Below are 16,999 nucleotides of genomic sequence, written 5' to 3'. Positions count from 1 at the left end.
TATAAAGTAAAAATTTACTGAATTTTAAAAAGCAAAAGATAATTCTACCACCATAGGTGGAGATTTTAATACCCATGCCTCAGTCATTGACTGAACAACTACCTCTCCGCACCAAAGCACTAAACATAGACCTTAGTCTAGGAATTGATTATTGGAGAGGATCTTTATTAAGTGAGCTGCTACTACAGAAGGGATACTATCTTTGTAACCCCACTGAAGACACAATAAAAATTTTTAAAAAGTTTGTAAGATGAGTAGATCCAGAGCATTCCTTTTGCTATTTCTATACACGTTCTGCAGTAGTTTTTCTTGTAACATAATTTCTCCAGCTCCAAAAAGTACCTAAGCAGCATTTTCTGGATCTGGCCTGTACAGATTCCCTTCTAATTCCATTCTCTTTGCATAACTTTAAGAATCATTTATTTATTTATTTATTTTTAAACATCTTTATTGGAGTATAATCACTTTACAATGGTGTGTTAGTTTCTGCTGTATAACAGAGTGAATCAGCTATACATATACATACATCCCCATAGCTCCTCCCTCTTGCGTCTCCCTAGAAATACAAGTCAAAGCTACATTGAGGTATCACCTCACACTGGTCAGAATGGCCATCAACAAAAAATTTACAAGCAATAAATGCTGGAGAAGGTATGGAGAAAAGGGAACTCTCTTGCACTGTTGGTGGGAATGTAAATTGATACAGCCACTACGGAGAACAGTATGGAAGTTCCTTAAAAAACTAAAAAAACCTCATTTTTTAATTGTTATGTTTTGTTCTACATGGCTCCTTCACAGCATACGTGCTGTAGATCTTAATAGTAGTATTAGCCGGTGGACAGCTTGTTTATTTTGTGGCTGTGCTACTAATGGACCACAATGATGGCATAAATAGGCCAATTCACTTTCATGTTTCTTCATCTTTCTTCAAAAGACATAAAACAAGACAGAACACTTTTTTTGACAGATGAAATTGATAATAAGTTTACGGTAAGCCTGGTCTTTGAAAAAAAGGCAGCAGAGTGCTTTTCTCTCTCCAACCCCTCCTGCCTCTGCTAATAGGCATAGTCTCTGACTCTCTTTTATAAAGAAAAGATTAAAGCACCAATTTAGCTCCTGCTGCTTCTCAGAGGAGAGCTGCTTCTTCCTAGGAAGAGTGATACAGAACTGAGCACACAGGTTCTCCATCCCCCTCCCAGTCCTGACGTTCTCTGCTCGTGAGCTTTGGATGTCAGCTACCCTCTTTCAGCATCTGATCTCATCTCTCATGTGTGCCCCTCTATTTCATAGGGTTGGCCCAAACACTAAATTAGGTTTTTGTGAACACACTGAGATCTGTACAAATATACAAACCGTGAGGCCTAATACAAATATTAGGTATCACCACAATTCTCCACTTAATTAGACCCTATTTAATTAGAGAAGGTGAAAGCTCTAGAATCACCCTCTTAATTATTTTGTTTCTTTTACTGAACCTTCTCTTCTCAGTTCTAGTGTCTTTACTTGGTGTCATTAGGCCTCATGGTTCAATGTGTTTGTGGAAGAGAATGAAAAGATGTTATGTCTTCAGTTTCCTACAAAAACATACCTACCCTTGGTCCGAGTGTGATTTTTAATTACACACCTGAAGCATATTCTCCGATCTCAGAAAGTAGCATTCCTCTGATTCTGATTAGATTTCTACTTCGGGATTGATAGTGCAAGTCATACTTGCCCTCCACTGAGTATTTGGAATATGACTCACCTTAGGGTTTTTAACTCCTTCCTTCCCTTGGAAGAGACACTTGGATCAGTATATTTGCCCACCTTATCTTATTTCTCTGTCTTCCACTCCAGGAAATAGACTCATTGCTTTGTTCCCCCAACAGTTGAATATACTTCACCATTCATCAAGCTGTACTTAATGGTATACATGCTTTAGAAATTGAAAAAGAAGATAAAATAAAGGGACTTATAAAAAAGTGATTGTGAAGTACATTCAAGTGTTGGACTACGTATAAAGAAACAAACAAGCAAAACCAAAAATTTCCCCTAAACCTTGCCTTTGTGTGGGGCTTTACCGCCTCACGCTTTCTGTATATCACAGGGCCAGAATGTATTTTTCCAATAATACCTGAGTCATCATTAGTCCAGAAGGTTCTTGGGTCAGGCTTGGACAGGATGTTGGCATGATTACATGGTTCTTTCACCTTGAAAACAAAAGGAGAAAAGAAATGTGAAAAAATGGCTTCACTGTTTCAGTTGTTTCAGGCCTACAGTTCTAGAGAAAAGATTGCAAGGCTGAAAGTAGAACATAAAGTGCATCTGTGACCTGATTAGGGTGATCAACCATGCCTGCTTTGTCCAGGACTATGCTGGTTGTGTCGCTGAAAGCCCCATATCCTGGGAAACCCTTCAGTCCTGGGCAAACTGGGATGGATGGCGACCCTACGCCTGATGTGGTTTCACGGCCAGGGCTCGTGGGGGCTGGAGTTCAGCCTCTTGCTTGCTCCCTCATTGTGTGCCTTTTGCATAACACAAACTACACAGCTGGATGCAGAGGCCCTGCATGATTAGCAAGCGTTGTCATGTAAGAATATCCATCACATAAAAAGCATTTGGGGGGGCTTCCCTAGTGGCGCAGTGGTTGAGAATCTGCCTGCCAATGCAGGGCACATGGGTTCGAGCCCTGGTCTGGGAGGATCCCACATGCCGCGGAGCAACTGGGCCCGTGAGCCACAATTACTGAGCCTGCGCGTCTGGAGCCTGTGCTCCGCAACAAGAGAGGCCGCGATAATGAGAGGCCCGCGCACCGCGATGAAGAGTGGTCCCCGCTTGCCGCAAGTAGAGAAAGCCCTCGCACAGAAACGAAGACCCAACACAGCCATAAATAGATAAATAAATAAATTTAAATTAGAAAAAAAAAAGCATCTTGGGCAATTCTCTGGTGGTCCAGTGGTTAGGAATCTGCACTTCCACTGCAGGGGGCATGGGTTCCATCTCTGGTCAGGTAACTAAGATCCCGCATGCTGTGTGGCGTGGGCAAAAAAATAAAAATAATAAAATAAAAAGCATTCTGGACTTCTACGTAGCCGAGATGGTACTTTTAGTATATATGCTTGGGGAAACACATAATAAGAAAGAGCTACTTTTAATTCAGTTGCACTTTAATATGAATTCTTATTTTGTAATTATAACAGAATCTTTATTTTTAAATAGTAGCACATGCATATATGCAATATGTATTACTTATTCAACCTAAAGACTCTGCCTGGTGCACATCACATCCAACTAATAGAATCTTTCAATAAATACCAGGGGGCTTCCCTGGTGGCGCACTGGTTGAGAATCTGCCTGCCAATGTAGGGGAACCGGGTTCGAGCCCTGGTGTGGGAAGATCCCACATGCCGCGGAGCAGCTGGGCCCGTGGGCCACAACCGCTGAGCCTGCGCGTCTGGAGCCTGTGCTCCGCAACAGGAGAGGCCGCGACAGTGAGAGGCCCGCGCACTGCGATGAAGAGTGGCCCCCGCTCTCCACAACTGGAGAAAGCCCTCGCACAGAAACGAAGACCCAACACAGCCAAAAATAAATAAAATAAATAAAGTTTAAATAAATAAATAAATACCAGGGAACGGTAATGATCCTTTTTTTTTTTTTTTTGCAATTTTCTATAATTGTGATGTGTGACTTTCAAACATATATTCAATTGGGGAAATATAAATCTTAGTGTTCAAATGGATGTTCCATTTATATATATTTTGTAGTGTGATAATTTGATTACTGTGAAAATTCTCTAGTATTTTACTATTTAATGGATAAATTCCTTCCATTGCAGCAATAGTCAAAGTACTCAAAATACTCAAAGTATTCCTTCCATTGCAGCAAGAATGTCACTAAGTACATTGTTTAGTTCTGTTGACATTTTCTTTCCATAACAAATCTCTACTGATGAAGGAAGCAGTGTGTCCATTTACAATCTGGCACAAGCTCTTTCTCTTGCCCTGAACTAATACCAAGGAACGTGTAGAAATCAAGATCTCAGAGGGTTCTTTGCACCCCTATGTTCATTGCAGCATGATTCACAATAGCCAAGAGGTAGAAACAACCTAAATGCTTATGGACAGATGAATGGATAAAGAAAATGTAGTATAAACATACAATGAAATATTATTCTGACTTAGAAGGAAATCCTGTCATATGCAACCACACGAATGAAGCTTGAAGACATTATGCTAAGTGAAATAAGCCAGACACAGAAGAACAAATACTGCATAATACTACTTATAAGAGGCATCTAAATTAGTAAAACATGTAAAAGCAAAAGTAGAGTGGTGGTTGGCAGGAGCTGGGGGAAGGGGAAATGGGGAGTTGCCATACATTGAATATAAAGTTGCAGTTATGTAAGAAGATTAAGTTCTAGAGATCTGCCTAGCAACATGTGCCTATAGTTAACATTACTGTATTGCACACAAACATTTGTTAAGAGGGTAGATTTCATATTGTGTTCTTACCTCTCCTCCCCCAACAAGAACATCTAGGAATAGATCATCATCCTATGTCTGTTAGTATATCAGATACACACATGAAATATTTCACACATAAATATGTAAGCGGTCTACATTTTATTAATGGATTTCCTGGTAATGTAGTTTGTTTTAATTGATAGGAACCATCATTTTAGGAGTCAAACTGTGATTAAAAAAAAATCATTAAAATATAAATCTCCAGGAGAAAAAAAAAAAAAAAAAAGAAGGTGTAGACCAGCCCCATTCCGTGGATACCATTTTGAGTGGCAAAGCAAAAACACCCCTCAAATTTCACTAAGCAGCCCCAGTCTAAATTCCTTCAAAGGAATTACCTCTTCCACTAAGTATTACTCCCTTTGTTAGAAAATTCTTTGCAAGTTGAACAGAAGTTTGGATCCTTGAAACTTTCCTCACTGGTTCTAGCTCACTCCTGAGTTACATAGAAGAGATCTACTTTCTCTTTGATAAAATAATACCTAGAATATTAGAAAGTAGCTGTTATGTCTCACCTCAGTCTTCCATTCCCAGGTTAGCTGGCCCTCTTCCCTTCCACTGTTCCTCATGAAATGGTTCTAAGTCTCTTTATTGAGATCACTGTACCCCAGAAGATATCCCCTCTGGCCTGTGAGCTAATCACCTAGGAGCTTCCAGGTCAGGGCCAGATAATAGCCCCTGAAATAAGGAATTGGTTTTGAGGAACAACTCGGGAAGGACTACAAACATTATTTCCAGATGTGAGTGATTAAAATGTTTCTAAGAACCTATAAATCTAACAGAGTGAAAGTAAAAAATTCATTGCTATTTATCCACACTTTTTTATTTGGAAAGTCCTAGTTGATTTTATAACTATGGACCCATTTGGGAAATTTGCCATGTATGAGCATTCTTCCTGCATTCAGCTCTAATTATCTTGTGTTTTTGTGGCATTTGTGTCAAATAAACATCATTCCTCCAAATCTCACTTACTTATGAATAATTCTTTATCACTATTTGTTGGAAAAATCTTCTACATTGTTGAAGTTGTTCCTGTTAAATTCAGAGTCATCAAGAATGACTTCTTGCTCATTGTGTTATTATCATGGAAGTATTATTATCACGCTGCTTTTTTCATGATTCCCAAGCACCAAAGTACCCACGGCAAGTTATCTATTGAGCTCATGGCGTATATTTTTAGCACAAATTTATGCAAATTCATTCATAATTATATATACTGCAACTGTTTGTAAGCAATGCCCTAAAACTCACTGCCACAGTTTCAGGTACTTCACAGAAGTAAGAAAAGTCTGTATCAGATGTCAGTCCTGCTGAGTCATCACAAGACCCTTCACAAGTGGCTTCACAGGACCCTTCACAAGACCCTTCACGAAATCCACAGTGGGTTCTTTGGTTTTTTCCTTCTTTCCCATCTCAGGTTCCATGATGTTCAAAAGTAAGCAAGAACACTTTAGAGAAATGAAATTTTGCTTCTCAAATTGCTCTAGTAAGGCTTTAGAAATGTCCCTTGGACACTATCACAGGATGTAAAACCATCCTGCAAACATTAATTTTGAATTTAGTTCTGTGTATCTGGGAGGAAGAAAAGCCTTCCTTGATTTTTTTCTCTTGGATGGGTTTATTACATCCAAAATGTGTTTATTAAGCATTTGTTTAAGATGCTACCCTGGTTTTTATAAGGACACAAAGGAAACTTGATCATTTGGACTTTATATTCTGATTTGGGGACAGCACATAGACATCCACAAAGCCATAATGCAGCCTGATACTAAGTACCTCCAGGGACTTCCCTGGTGGCGCAGTGGTTAAGAATCCACCTGCCAACGCAGGGGACTATGGGTTCGAGCCCTGGTCTGGGAAAATCCCACGTGCTGCGGAGCAACTAAGCCCGTGTGCCACAACTGCTGAGCCTGTGTGCCACAACTACTGAAGCCTGCACGCCTAGAGCCCGTGCTCCGCAACAAGAGAAGCCACTGCAGTGAGAAGTGTACTGCAACAAAGAGTAGCCCCTGCTCACCGCAACTAGAGAAAGCCCGCGTGCAGCAACAAAGACCCAAAGAATAAATAAATAAAAATAAATTAAAAAAAAAAAGTACCTCCAAACCCAATGTGAAGAAAGGGTATGGTTATTAATTTTGGTCAGGATTTAAAGGAAGAAGCAATAGTGTAGGCAAAGCTGTTAAGCAAGGCTTCACGGAAGAGGCAGGATTTGACAGGTTTTCAAAATACTGGCAGGACTTCCCTGGTGGTCCAGTGGTTAAGACTCTGTGCTTCCACTGCAGGGGGCATGGGTTCCATCCCTGGTCGGGGAACTAAGATCCCTTATGCTGCGCGGCGCGCGGCCGAAGAAAAAAAATACTGGCAACGCTTGGATTGGTGAGCAGCCAGTAGAAAAGTATCCAAAGTGGGCGGAACAATACAAATGAAGGTGTGGGAGCAAAACCTAACAAGGTGTATTTAAGCAACCGTTGGTTGAACAATTTCATGGGAGTAGAAGGCTCCTGGGAGAAATGCTTGGAAACTAGGTGGAAGCCAGATAGTGGATGGCTTTGAAAGTCAATGAGTGCTTCACTGTGAGGAAATTCAAGAGCCCTGGCAGTTTGTGTGAGAGGCCAGAGTCAGAAAAGACCCAAACGGAGGAGATTAGGAGGCTGCTGTGCCCTCAGAAGGTAGTGGATGAGAGCAGGATGGGCGTGGGCACCGTGACTGCGGGAAGGAAGGAACGGAGGTGAAGCGCAGCTGGAATGATTTGGGAAGACTTGATAAATGGCAGAACATGAGGGAAGATGGAGGAGTCCAAAATATTTCAGAACTTTGGAACTTGGTGTGTGGTCCCAGCAGTCCACAGTTGCTGGCAGCTAAAGGGACGATTCTGTATTGTGTTTAAGCTAGCATGGCGGGCTTTCCAAGCACATGTGGTCCCCTGTTCATGTGCTAGGTCTTCAGTCCTCCTAGGAGCACTTGCTCATCTCTAACCTGCTCAGACCAGATCCCCTTTGGGTGCCTAGTGGTGAGGTTTCACTTACACAGTCATGTGCAGGTAGGCTTCTCTGGCCTCCACCTTCGGGCTACAACCTTTCACCGCACACAGGGCAGGATGAGAATCCACCCACACTATTTCACTAGAGCAAACACCCCACAGTCTGCGGATCTAGTATCACTAACCTCCACCCTCATGAAGATGATGGTTTGGACAAGGACAGCAGAAGTCTGATCAAGAGCTTAGTCGAGGAATCCCATCAGAGATCACAAGTCTTATCATGCAGGTCTCCACAAGCTAGTGACCCATCCTCATTCAGTTGCTTAAGGATAATTACATCCATATAACATGGAGCATAGGGACTATTCTTGGCCCCTGAAGATACTGTGATTCTAAGAAACTAGACAACTGTTCTTCCTTTTGTGGCTTTAATTCACTTGTGTCCTTACTGGGATTTTATATTTTTCAGTTTAGCCCTTGTGACTGTGAATTGCTAAAGGTAATTTACCACCCCACCCATTTTGCTTATTTATGTCTCCTGCCTGGCCCAGCAAGTGTTTCAGTTTCATAAAGTCAAGATATCCAGGTTAAACCTCTGTTAAATTAGATGTTTTCTATATTCTACACCAGTGGTAGAGTTCAGAGGATCAGCGACTTGGGGGGCTGGAAGACACTGTTTCTCCCCTTCCTGCTTACTTTATGGACAAGGAAACTGAGGACTAGAGAGTAATGTAGCTTAAGTTAGTGATTATAGAGTCCAAGTCTCCACTGTTACATTTCAAGATGTCAGTTGAGAGCTGATATTGGTTTCTTAAAACTTGGGTTTATCCTCAATTTTGAATGTAATTTAATTATACATTTCATTCAGTAAATATTAGTGGATAACCTATGGTATAGTAGGTACAGTACTAGGAGCCACATGCATAGATGGGAAGCAGATGGATGTGTCCCTGACCTCATGGAACTTATTTTCTAACGCTGGTGATTGAGATGAGCATGATGGAGGCAACAAATAGGGTGACATGAGTAGGGAGTGGGGCAATATATGGTCATTTTAGATGCTTTAAAGTAGTCCACCTTCTTACATATTTCTTCAATAATATTGCCAAATCAACAATACACATCTGCATTTGTAAGTTAAAACACAAAGCAAAGCAGGCACATGGAGTTGGTTTGACTGGAATCCAGGTCAAACCTTTATAAATTCTATACCAAAGCATATAGTTAAATTCTTAAGTAAAAATTATTTGGGGTCATGGAGTTTGTAGATTGTGCCTGGCTCAGAAAAGGCAATCAATGCATGTTTACTGACTATGTCATTGATTTGGTAGGACTCAAAAGATGTTAAAGTGGCCAAAGTGAATATATCATAGAATCACAGTATTTTGTGGGTAGAACAGATTTAACAAATGACTTAGTTCAGCTCCTTATTTAATGGATGGGAAAATGGATTCTGAAGGAGGAGGTAAAGTGACCTACAGAAGGAGATACAGAAGTTATTTATATTGTTTATAATACATCCACCGTGGTTAAGAGAAACTTCCTTGCATTTATTGTTTATTTTAGATCAAAGTTGATAGAAATAATAAGATATAGCTGTTTAGAGCATGGGCTTTGGAGTCAGACAGACGTGGAATAAATATGGCAGCCCCACACTTAACTATGCATGTGACCCTGGGCAAGTTACATAATCTCTCTTAGGCTCAGTCTCCTTACTGGAAAAACTGGCAAAGTTACAGTTAGATTTAAGGTTAGATTTAGCTTCTTCTAGGGTTCAGTCATTGGTAGGAGTTATTATTATCCATGATTATATAGTCATACATGTTAACAGGAGTATCATGACTTAGAATGGAGGCTGGAAGAGAGAATCTTTTGGTAGAAAAAGTTTACTGTGTTAACTGAATTATCTATGTGCAAATAATATTGGCAAAAGTAAAAAGACTTCTTTCTAGGCATTGTGCTTGCTGAGCACTCAGACTGGAACTTTCTTTGCTTGGACATCTGCATAACTTTCATCTCTTTCAGATATCTGCTCACAGGTCAGCTCCTCAGGGAAGCCTTTCCCAACACCCTGTTTAAAATGGAAACTTCTTTCCCCTTCCTGCTTTATATTTCTCTATGGCACTTAACACCATCTCATATATAATTGTGTTCTTATATAATTATATAATTGTGTTCATATATAATTGTGTTTTTTTTAATGGTCTCTTGTAAATTTCATGAGTCCTAAAGGGGTGCTTGGCACATAGTAGGCATTCAGCAAACACTTGCTGTATGATTGAATTATTAATCTCTAAACAATTAAAAATGAAGGCTATAAATCCCACTCAACTTAAGCTATTTGAGTGAAAGGGATAGTCATTATGGCAAAATGTAGTGGTTTAAAACATGTGTCTTTGTTTCCTCTAGTGTTTTAACCCTTCTAAATTCCTGGTGTTGGGGGCCTGAAGTGGTTTAGAGTGGGGTCAGCTCAGAGTAGCTAATGCTTCTGTAAATGATTTGGAGTGAAAGAAACTTCTCCCCAGCCCAGCAGTAAGGCTGGGACCTGACCTGATATTTAGCTCCTAACATTATCATTCAAACCATTTTTTTTCTTTGCATAAAGATGTAGAAAATTGTTTTGGCTATACTCTGCTATTAAGTATATTTATTGGAAAAATTATTAATGATTGGCTTTTCATTTTTCAGGTTATTGTCTGACTAACACACCATGTGGCTGGGAAAAGATAATCTTCAAAACTCTTTGCATAGATTCAGACTTCATTCAATAAATCATTTGGATTTGTCCATGACTGATCCATGTCTAGTCCATGATTAGATTTTTCTTTCCTTCATCTAAGACACGTTGCTCTCCACTGGTTTTCAATCATGACAACACACTACAATGAGGAACTTAAAAAATACATACCAGTGTCCGGGCCCAACACAAGAAGAAAAGAGATTGGGGAGTCAGTATATTTTCAAGCTCCCCAGGAATCTCTAACATGCTTAAACCAACTTCTGCCACACAGAAGTAACAGGGATTAAGTGGTATTTATCTACCGCGTACAGGGAAGAGACTAAATATGGCTATTTCAGGGTCACTATACCGTCTAAAGGTAATATAAAGAATGATTCCCAGGCCTAAGTTAAATGATGAACAAACATCCACTCCTAGGCTTTCTGGGCAAAAGAGAAATGTTTTGAATCTCTCATTGCAAATGACAGTATATTTCTTAGTATTTTTCTCCTTGAGCTTACCTCCAAAAAGGTATTTGACAGGAGGAGAAAAAAAAGTAGAAATCTGGATCTAGATTTTGTGTGAGGTTCTAGGAGAAATATTTCCACTGCTTACCTATACAGAAGCTATATCAGATTCAAGGCCAATACAATTATAATTTGCTCTGTGCTATAATTCTTAATGTTTAATTTTATTTTAATAAAAAAGTCTGATATTCAATTTTCCAGTAACACTTTAACCATAGAGTCTAAATTGTCCAATGACATTGCCAACAAATGCATGGTTTATTTTTCCCTTTGTGAATGGAACTAGACATCTCCATTTAAGTACCCGCTGTTTTTCTCATGCAGGAAGCTAACTGTACAGTATTTAATGGTCTACAGGTCTAAAAATATTTCTTATATGCCTTGGCTTGCACAGAGTGCTTCTGCAAAAACAGTTAATAATCTGGCCATCCCAAGAGTCCAGAATGTTGAGTTAATTTTCTACAGAGGTTCCCAGATGTGCTGGAAGACTCACGCATAGCAAATCCGGCCAACAGTTTTTTAGCTCTCATTTGACCTTTCTTGTATCTGATATGAAACATATGTTAAAAACAATACATGACAATTATGAAATACATTTTTTGCATAAACAAAACCACCGTGCATACATCTTTTGCAAAGTTTTGAATGGCAGAGATTAAGGTTTTCATTGCGAAACTGTGTTAGCATTTAGCCAAGTTAATCATACATCTTGACAATGATTCTTTATCCAACATCTTTTTGGTATTCAGTGGGTAGGTCATTAGGCCCATGGAGAAATAAGTGGGAGAATGTCCAGGGAATGAAAAACATCTATATAACTTGTGGAGAAGTGGATAGTTTTATTAAGTACTAAATTTCAACTTTAAGGGGTGCAGGTTCTGATCCCAGCCAGATCACTTGAGCTCTTAACTTCTGGGAAGTAAGCAGAATAACAATGTGAGTTTGTGCGTATTCCAAGAAGATCCTGCATGAGTTGTTTCCCTTTGCAGGTATTTTCCATATGCAGCTTTACTTTTGCCTTTTCTTTCTTTTTATTTTATTTTTTGGCCGCGCCGTATGGCACGTGGGATCTTAATTCCCTGACCAGGGATCAAACCTGCACCCCCTGCATTGGAAGCGTGGAGCCTTAACCTCTGGACCACCAGGGAAGTCTTTTGCCTTTTCTTTCTGTATATATTTTCTTTCCTATTTATTTTTCAGTGGGTTCTAGGAAATCCTTACATGAATTTTGTATTTTATCATTCCTTATAGAGATCCTGTAATATATATGAAATATAATTGTGGATCCAGAGTTTGGCCAAGGATCAAATAGACATCCCAGATAGTTAAAAGCAGGAGACTACTATTGAGGAAGAAATGGTGCTACCCTTAGCTGTCTTAAAAAGGAAGTAAAGGTCACTGCAATCTGGTATTGAAGTTTTCCTAGACTTAGAATATCATGCATTTCAAGTCACACTATATTTTAGCATAATAATTACTAAAAATTTTTAATGGAATGTTACAATGGGCCAGGCACATTAATTATCTCATTGCTCAGTTTATCCTCAGAACAACCTCTGGGTACTCTGGTTGTCTCCTTTTGGGGGAGAAAGGAAGTATGGACAAGTTAACCTTTAAAATCTTATCCAGGGGGGTGACATCAGCCAAATGATAGAGTACGCCCCTCCAAGCTCCTGTACCCTGACAGAAACATCAAAAAGCAAGCAAAAATTGTCAACTAAATTTGTTAAAACTCTGGAAAACAGTCAAAGGTTTACAGTAACCAAGTGAAGGCAGAATAAAAGAGGGGAAGGGGAAATCTAAAAATTGTAGGAAAGCTTTGCAATGTTCTTAGTTGTCTGTACCCCACCCCTCCCCCTTCCCCAGCTTAGTGACAATCTTGAAGAGCCAGCCCTCCGCCTATCCCCCCAACCTGCATTCTTAGTTCCTGGTCCCAGAGGGTATGTCCCTGAGTGTATGTCTCTTTGAGTCTGTCTGTGAGCTACCTAAGTACTGAAGCAAGGAGATCATCTCTCACCCAGGCCAGAAAAGCAGCGGGCACTGCTGGAAAACCTTGTAAGGAGATAAATAAGCTGCAGCCTTCTAGGGCAAAAGACTACAATTAAACCCAAACAGGAAACACATTATGTTTTATGTGCTTCGCATTAACTAACTCACCTTATGCTCACAGCATCCCTCTGAGAAAGGTACTATGATCATTATCCCCATTTTACAGATGAGGAAACTGAGGTACCTTGGAAAAAGTAAATGCAGCTAGCTAGCAAGCCCAGGATTTTAATCTCTATACAACACTGCCTCCAAATACAAACATACTTGAAGTCAAATGACTTAGATTATAACTATTATACATGAGTATATTAATAAAATCTTATTTGAAAATTTTATTTGAAATTTATTCTTTTGAATGTTAGGTCGTATATCTGCCTTTTAAACCTGTTTGAAAGAGAAGAATAAATGGAACTCATTCTCAATAACATCAGTGTTCACTTTCTTCAAAGATGGTGTAAAATACATTACTATTTAAATTATTAGTTTGTTGTGGGGAAATAAAGATGATTAAATAGGATACCTTTTCACAAAGTAATGCTAAAAAATTAATTAAGGACAATTCTCCATTTCCAGGAAATAGAAGTTAAAAAAAGGAAAAGAGAGGAAGCAAAAAAAAAGGCACAAAAAGTATACTTCCTGAATAAAACAAAGTTTTTCTATTGCTTATTACTTATAATTTAGATCTTCCTAGACTATAAACTTTGTAGAAAAAGGACTCTGTTCTGAATTATTCACCAGTCAATTTCCAGTGCCTTAGCATAGTAGCATACTAGCTAGCATTAACCTCAGTAGTCAATCAATAGATACTTGGTATATAAATGAATGGTAAACCATGATTTTACTTTTATCTGTATCTTACTACTCAATTCTGCTCAAAACAGAAGTGTGTCCTAGGCAAACAGATATAGATGATTGCTTTTGTTACTTTGTTTTCTATGTATCCCAAGGTCTCCCATGGGAAGTTCCAAATACTCTTTACAAAGAGAATGAAAATTCAGGTCTTGTACTTGCTGTGGTTGGTTGCTACAAATCACTGGGGTCACACAAGAGAGATACTGGGGGGTAGATTTATGGCAAGGCTTTGTCTCAAGTATACTGTGCTTGTTAGTTACTTCTACTTGGTCCCCAAACCTCCCTTGCTCTTTCCATTGAGTATTTTAACCCAACAAGAGTAAACCTGTAGCATTCAAGAGTATACAGGAAAATGAATCTGAACAGTCTATTACATCAACATCTGCTAACGTCACTCCATCCTGTTACATTTGTTCTATAACCACAAAAGTACCAATTCCATTTATATTGGTCAAATATGCTTAGTTTTTTAAAGGAGATAGAAGAATATCTTTTCTGAGCATTCATGGAAGTAATCCATTTCTTCACTAAATTGATTATTAAGGGGAAAGGTTATTCCTGATTATCTGTCCCCAATCCCACACCCCAGTAATCACCACCAATAGTTTCTCATGGATCTTCCAGAAAAGGCCCATGCACATAGACACAAATATATATATGCAGTGATTTCCTCTGTGTGTGTGTGTGTGCGTGTGTGTGTGTACGTGCATGCTTACACATACATCTCTGAACTTTGCTCTCTGTAGAGAAGAGCAAGAATGGGGCCTCAGGGTCAGAAATGGGTAAATCAGGTAAAAAGAAAAGGAAAAGTCTTGCTTAGAGTCTTTGTAATTTCTTTCCTGAACTCAACACTTCTTTTACCAATACCTTGTTCCCCAATTTAAGCCACTAAAAAGTCTGTATGCAAAAAGGTATTTAGTTCAGGGCATGAGAGTTTGATGTGATAATTAACAGGATCTGAGCTGCTGAATAAGGCTGGAGGAAAGCAGTTCAGAACACAACAGTTTATGTAACTCTCCTCAGGATGGGTTAGACTTTAGCCTTCGATGTTATGGAAAATCTGTCTCAAGGATTTTACTTAGGTAGGTTATAACTGAAGACCATGCACTGGTTTACATTCCTCAAATAATTCAAGCTACTCATTGGAAACCTTAGTGGAAAATGCCTGCTCATATATTTTCAATAATATGTATTTGACTCTTCCCCATATAAAAAGACAAGGTTAGCAATGATGGTATTTGGTTAGAATATTCATGTTTGAAAAGAAAATTATATTCATAATAATATACAGAACTAATTTTTTTAATGGCAATATTCAATGCTGGCAAAGGTTTAGGAAACCTGGTATTCTCATAGGTTGTTCATTGTATTTTAATTTTCAAAACATTTTCTGAAAGCTATTGTAATGTATTTTAAGATCTTTAAGATTCTCAATACTTTTAGGGGCTTCCCTGGTGGTGCAGTGGTTAAGAATCCGCCTGCCAGTGCCAGGGACACGGGTTCCAGCCCTAGTCCGGGAAGATCCCACAGGCCGTGGAACAACTAAGCCCATGCACCACAACTACTGAAGCCCTCGCGCCTAGAGCCCATGCTCCGCAACAAGAGAAGCCACCGCAGTGAGAAGCCCACGCACCGCAACGAAGAGTAGCCCCCGCTCGCTGCAGCTAGAGAAAGCATGCAGCAACGAAGACCCAACGCAGCCAAAAATAAATAAATAAATAAATAAAAGTTAAACAAACAAAAAAAAGATTCTCAATACTTTTATTTATTTCATTTTAGGTAATTTATCCTAAATAAATAATTCATAAATCTATATGCACAAAGCTGAATTAACATTGTTCATAATTACAAAACACTGGAAGCAACCTAACATTTAATGGGGAAATGATTGAGTAAAGAAAGATAGCCACTATTCACATGGTGCCTCTGAAATGTTTTTGTTGCTATAGAGAAATGTTACTCATATTATGTTAAATAAAAGAAATCACAACATAAAACTGTATTTCAATTGTGTATAGAAGGACAAACAAGTCAATGCATGAAGGACAAACAAGTCAATGCATGAAGCAATGTTTGTTGTTTTACTGTAGTGGGATTATGGATGCTTTTCTTTTGTTTCTTATTTCTTTGCTTTTTAGTAATATTTTATATTATCTTCATAATTTAAAAATTATGTAACATCTATGTCTGTAATTCTATCTATCTATCTATCATCTGTCTATCTATCTTAATGCAAACAGAACTGCTTTGTCCATATCTAGGAAATGGAGTATAGGAATGAATGTCCTAATGATTGGAAAAAGCCCTGATATAAAGTGTTACTATAAAAACAACAAACAAAATTATATTCATTTTGAGCTATCATCTCATGCTTCCTTCAGCACAGAATTATTGATGAACATGAATGCATGTGTACCCTACCTCCAGTCTTCTCTTATAGTTTGGTGTTCTCGAGTTTCTCTGGACTTGTGCAAAGATAAGGCCCTCTAGCACCAATCCATGACAGGTTCATTTTGTGTCATCGGGAAAAGGGAGACAGGGAGTATCAAAGTTCCCCCGTGAAGATTTTCCTTTAAGTTCTAGGGCCTCAATCATTATTTCCATTGCCTACTTTCCCCATGGACCTGGTTCTCACCCAAGGTGAATGAAAATCCACATGCCAGGTCAGCACTTTATTGAACTTCCCAAAGACCCATACTGAATATACCAGTGCCAGGCAAGGTTACCATTTCTGAAGGTCTGAAACTTCAGAGGGATTAATGAAATTAATGAACTACAATCTGCATACCTGAATCTATTGTAATCATTTTCAGCCTGATTTCCAAAAAAGGAAAACAATAAACCTGAGATTTAAATATAATTCATGCAGAAATAGCTCAAAACATTCTTAAAGGCTCTAAATTTGTTCATAATCACACTGACGCCAAACTAAGTTGGCCTAGTACTAGTATGATGCAGCTAGTTTCTGATTTTATTTTTTTTTAGGCAGAAACTTACTGGAAAAACATAGAACTGGAAAATTCATCCAAGATTAAATAGAGGAAAAATATCAGAAATAAAAATTAAATAGAGAAACTGTAAAGCTTTTTTAACTGTAGTTTTAATTTTTATGGATGTTTCTTGGAGAAACTTTATGTATGTTATCAGTGTTGCATTAAAACACCTACTCCAGGGCTTCCCTGGTGGCGCAGTGGTTGAGAGTCTGCCTGCCAATGCAGGGGACACGGGTTCAAGCCCTGGTCTGGGAAGATCCCACATGCCGCAGAGCAACTAGGCCCGTGAGCCACAACTACTGAGCCTGCGCGTCTGGAGCCTGTGCTCCACAACAAGAGAGGCCGCGATAGTGAGAGGCCCGCGTACCGAGATGAAGAGT

The 16,999-nt window shown here is 39.0% G+C and overlaps 1 protein-coding gene across 1 annotated transcript in view; it reads right to left on the bottom strand.

Annotated features, from left to right (window-relative positions):
- SGK1 (serum/glucocorticoid regulated kinase 1) overlaps positions 1 to 16,999 on the bottom strand; it is a 113,250-nt gene that overhangs the window by 29,477 nt on the left and 66,774 nt on the right. The window contains exon 3 of the mRNA XM_007190897.3: positions 2,114 to 2,189. Within this exon, the coding sequence (XP_007190959.1) occupies positions 2,114 to 2,189 (76 nt within the window). The remainder of the gene's footprint in view (positions 1 to 2,113; positions 2,190 to 16,999) is intronic.

This window comes from Balaenoptera acutorostrata, chromosome 14 (assembly GCF_949987535.1).
Source record: "Balaenoptera acutorostrata chromosome 14, mBalAcu1.1, whole genome shotgun sequence".
Lineage (NCBI taxonomy): Eukaryota > Metazoa > Chordata > Mammalia > Artiodactyla > Balaenopteridae > Balaenoptera > Balaenoptera acutorostrata.
This window is presented reverse-complemented; position numbering and strand designations above follow the sequence as displayed.